Source organism: Chinchilla lanigera, unplaced genomic scaffold (assembly GCF_000276665.1).
Source record: "Chinchilla lanigera isolate Chin_1 unplaced genomic scaffold, ChiLan1.0 scaffold00018, whole genome shotgun sequence".
In the NCBI taxonomy this organism is placed as follows: domain Eukaryota; kingdom Metazoa; phylum Chordata; class Mammalia; order Rodentia; family Chinchillidae; genus Chinchilla; species Chinchilla lanigera.
In genome coordinates this window covers 5,858,112-5,862,905 of record NW_004955419.1, presented here as the reverse complement: position 1 = coordinate 5,862,905, position 4,794 = coordinate 5,858,112, and the positions used below count along the sequence as shown (strand labels likewise).

The window sequence follows — 4,794 nt, the reverse complement described above, 5'->3', positions numbered from 1 at the left end:
ATTAAATTGAAGAATAGGAAAAAAAATCCAATAATTATTTTAATTTTTGTATATTGTCACTACATGTTAATGAAAGATTTGGAAAATACCACAAGCAGAAGGAAGAATCTCTCTCATCTCACTTCTCAGAGCTGATCATGATTTACATTTCAATTTGTTACCCTTAAATTTTCCCCCCTTCCCAAGGATTCCTGGCATGTAGCTTGTGTTGAGAAATTATTTGTTATATGAATGACTATACAACAAAGTAATCATTCCCTTGTTTTTAAAGATGTATGTCATTTTCCATTTTCTTGATTCTAAGTAGTTCTGAGACAAATAGATTATTCCCAGGGATACTGTCCCAGAGTGAGATTACTGGGTCAACAAGGACCAAAAACTTTTAAAGATAAATGCACCAAACCAGAAATCTTCCTCCCTTTCCCTCTGCACCACCGGCAATTGTGCCAAGGGTGGTAATTTACAATTGATTAAAGAGTTTGTGAGGTGTTCCCCCCCATCTTTTTTCCTCCCTCTTCTCTCCCTCCCCTCCTGCCCAAAAGGGGGGAAATTATCTGAGAAGGTGAAGATGTTCTCAGACAATCATATTAACATATTCCAACAATCGCAATTTGCAAAATAGTAATCACAACTCCCAGGATCTGGGAGGCATTAATCAAAGCTACAGGTTTAATTCCATTTTAAATATTGATGAAATATGCTTCGGCAGCGTCACCCTGGTGTGGCAGGGCCAGGGGAGCCGAGGAGGCGCAGGGGAGGTGGAGGGAGGGTGGGTGAGCAGCTGCCGGGAGGGGAGGCATCTGTGATTCAAATTGGTGGCTGTGCAGCCAGGTAGAGTGAAAGGGGTAGTGAAGAGGGCTGTTAAGTCCATTGCTGTCAATTTGTAACCATCAGGGAGGGGCCCGAGGACTGGTTCAGCACAATACACCCAGTTTGTCTGGTTTCAGGGGTTACCGCTGAAGAGGCTGCAGCTGCACTGATTCGAATAGCCTGGAGACTTCAGAACTGTAATTATCAACCAGGCTGCTCACAGTGTGGCAAAAGTGGGCTCCACCAGCGCTTAACTCCTTGTGTGCTGACACATCACCACTGCGCTCCCCACCCCTGGTTTGCCAGCCTTAGCCAGACTCTCCTGCAGCTGACTCAGGGAAACTGAGGCTCCCTGACTGCAAAGTGCAGTTCTCAAAGACCACAGCAAGCTAGCGAGCCTTTTTCCTTAAGTCATATGTAAAGTAACAGAGTAGAGGAAGTAGTCCTGGGTGTATGTGTGTGTGTGTGTGTGTGTGTGTGTGTGTGTGTGTGTGTGTGTGTCGGAGGGGGGCGAGGTATCTCCTCAATACCATCACATCTGCCCTGGGTGAGAAGCCAAGGTTCAGAATCTCATAATTGACTCATGGCTCTGCTCATCCCCTCTATCAAATGGAGGCATCTCTCTTCCCCTGACGGGCATTACAAAGGTCCAATGAGATGCCGTGCTTGTAAAGCACCCACAGGGCTGTCCCTCAGTATCCATCTCTCTGACCCAGGCTTGGGGCTTTTCACCAAAGAGGGAGGTGTCCCTGGGCAGGGGAGGACACCCAAGGGTGTCCCTGGGCAGGGGGATCTGATTCTGAGAGCAAGCGGTCACTAGCCCTCTGCATTTCAACTCCCTGGAAGTCCTCTTGTTCCTTAGCTTCTGCCATTTGTCACCCAAAGGGGATGGAACATCTCATCCGCTCTCCTTTAAGCAGAAGGCACTGGGCTAGGAAAGAAGGCGAGAAGGTGCCACCTCCTGCTGCCTGCAGACCAGAGGAGAATGGCCGAGGTTACAGATAACTTGAAGGGAATAGACAGCTGGGGAGGAAAGGCAGGCAGCCAGTGTAATGCAGAAGAGCTTAGGCTTCGCTAGGAGCATCAGTGAAGGAATTCTGCACAGGACCTAGGAGTCTATTCCTGGAATATAACCCCAATGCCATTCTCCCCTGTATCCCTGAAGTGATATGCCTGAGAATGGTAATCCCAGCGCTGTTCCTGGTAGCAGGGAGCTGAAGTCAACCTCCATCTCCACCACTGGGAAGATGGAGAATACAGTGTGAGGGGAGCTAACCAGGGAATACGAGGAAGCAGTGGCCTGGAAACACACTACTGAGGGAAAGAAGTAAGATACAAAGAAATTCACAGCACAATGCCATTTTTGTAAATTAACACATTGCACACAAAAAAACAACAGCACATATTTTATAGAGCTACATGCATTTTAGGAGTATATGTCCCACCATTATGGTGGGTCCCTGTTGTGGTGGGGGAGGGGTTGGGTGTGGGTTTGAGGAAAAGAGGGGGGAATAAAAATACAGTAAATCCATAGGGTCTTGCACAGCATGTGGATGGCAGCGTGCTATGAATGGATAACTCACTCATTCTCTATTTGAGGTTTTGAAAAGCAGCACAGGCTTTGTCGTTAGACACCCCTGGGTTCAGATCTTTGGCTCTCTCACACGTACCCTGAGGCTGTGGACAAGTACTCTGACCCCCCAAGACCCTCTGTTTGCTGCACTGTGAAGCAGTGGGAAAGCCTTGCCTGTCAGGCATCCACAGGATTAAGCAAAGGGAGATGGCTGCATTCAGGGGCTCAGGGAAGAGCCAGAGCTGCAGCTGCTCCTCCTCTGTGATCCCCAGGAAGGTACCTGAGTCAGCAGGGTGTCGGCCCCCTGTGGAAACCACAGGTTCTTTGAAGGGTCATGAACAGAGATCCCAGAAAAGAAAGATACATCTGAGACTCTTGTCCCCTGGCACTACCAGCCAGGCCTGGCCCCCCAGGACTGCAGGTGCCGTTTGTGGTATACCGGACCGGGTGAATGCCTGAGTGTGAGGCTGCTGCGTTCTGATGACCCTGTGGGATCAGACCAGCTCGTCTCCATAAGCATCCACAAACCCTTTGTGTTCAGTTTCCCTGAGACCAGGTGCTCTGCTGAGGGATTCCATTTAAATGAAAGATCTTCTCCAGACGGGCCCCCAGCAGACCATGAGCCTGTGTTGGACTCTACTCCAGCCTCAGGACCATACCTGGGGGCCTCCTGGGGCAGAGAAGGTTCCAGCAAACACGCAGCATGACCAGCTCTTTCTTCTTCCCTACAGATGATGATGAGCACGAGTGGATCATCCAGACATGTCGGAAGGGTTAGGTCAAGGTTGTGGGTCACAGGCCCAAGCTGTGGACCCTTCAACCACCTTTAGGGCAGGTTTCCATCGGCCCTGCAGGCTGGCCCTGGCTGGCCTAGTTCCAGTCCTAGACCCTCAGTTTTGACAGAAGAATAAAGCCTTCATGGATTCATGTGTTTGCTTTATTTATTTATTTGTTTGTTTTCCAATACTGGGAACTGAACTCACGACATTGCGCTTGCCAGGCAGGCGCTGTGCCACTGAGCTAAATCCCCAGCCCTGAGAACAATCAAGGCCCCCTGGAGTGTTTGCTCTAGAAGACTGTTTCTCAGAAGGCCCTCATTTCACCTGCATCAGAATCACTCAGGTGAGGGTTAGGGATATAGTTCAGTGGCACAAGCGCCTGCTTGGCAAGCACAAGGTCCAGAGTTTGATTCCCGGTACCAAAAAAAAAAAAAAAAAAACAGAAACCATGCTTAGCTGTTCCCAGGCCCCAGCCTAGACTGGCCTGTCAGAATCTCTGACAGTGGGACCTGGCAGTTGCCAGCCATTTCTTATGCATGTGAAAGTCTTGAGAACCATTGTCCTAGAGTAGATATATGTAATTGAGTGAGCAGCTAATAGACACAGGCAGTGTGCATTTTCTCTGCCTGCGAGGGAGGACTGGGCATCACAGCATCCTCAGATGGGGAATGAGGTTCAGAGGGATGGTGACTCACTTGGCCTCAGAGGGTAGTAGGCCTGAGCACTGTGAGCATCTTACAGCTGGTACATTCCCATCAGCCCAAGCGTGACTCTGAGGACAGCCTTTCCCTCTTTACAGCGCCAGCATTTCGGCCTCTTCCCGCAGGCACAGGATCAGTGTGGTGCCACAGAAATAAGGTGGCTTTGGAGGCATCCACATTTGCAAATCCCACTTTAACCACAGGTACCAACATCACCTCCAGGGCTGGGGACACCTCCACACCCTACACGACAGCTCCACCCTCTACACCGGGAGCTTTGGCTTGAACACATGACTCTGCTGATAAAAGAAGAACAGACAACCACCAGAGAGATGCATTTTCTCGTTCTGCAGGGGACGTAGTGGCCCTGGAGCTGACAAAGCCACTACACCAGCCAGCACTGTGCAGAAGCTGGGTCCTGTCTCCCATCCTTGATTCCCTTACCCTCACCTTATTAAATTCTTCCCTGTCTTCCAAACAGGCCCTTGTGCACCTCCCTCCTTGACTGCCCAACCATATGCTCCTCTTTTGTTCCTATTTTGTGAACTTCTCATTTGATAGCATCCAGCTCAGAGCCTCCCGTATCCCTCACAGCATGCTGGAGGATGTCTGTTTACAGCACTGGCCAGACTGAGAACTCCTCTAGCAGGGCGGGGCTAGGACCTTTCACTAAGACTGTTGAGCCAGCACTGGACCCAGTGGAGAGCTGCTGTTCAGGGAGCAGAGCAAAGAACAGAAACCAGCCTGATTTTCTCAAAGCTTAGTAAGACACGGGGGCAATGCAGTACTTAGAGAAGTCCATCATTGTGCCTTTGCAATGCCTAGTTTACCAGCAGAGAAATGGTACTTACTTTCAGGGTTGCACTGCCCAACAGCCCAGATATTCTAGGAGCCAGACACCTAACCACTTAACCAGAGAACAGGAAAGAAA

At 49.7% G+C, this 4,794-nt stretch overlaps 1 protein-coding gene across 2 annotated transcripts in view; it reads left to right on the top strand.

The window, feature by feature from the left end:
- Morn5 (MORN repeat containing 5) overlaps positions 1 to 3,310 on the top strand; it is a 43,701-nt gene extending 40,391 nt beyond the window's left edge. For both annotated transcript variants that reach the window (XM_013513297.1, XM_005382542.2), the window contains one exon: positions 3,115 to 3,310. Coding sequence is in view for 1 of the 2 variants with exons in the window: in XM_005382542.2 (XP_005382599.1) it covers positions 3,115 to 3,161 (47 nt within the window). In the remaining variant the exon portion in view is untranslated. The remainder of the gene's footprint in view (positions 1 to 3,114) is intronic.
- The last annotated feature ends 1,484 nt before the right edge of the window (positions 3,311 to 4,794 follow it).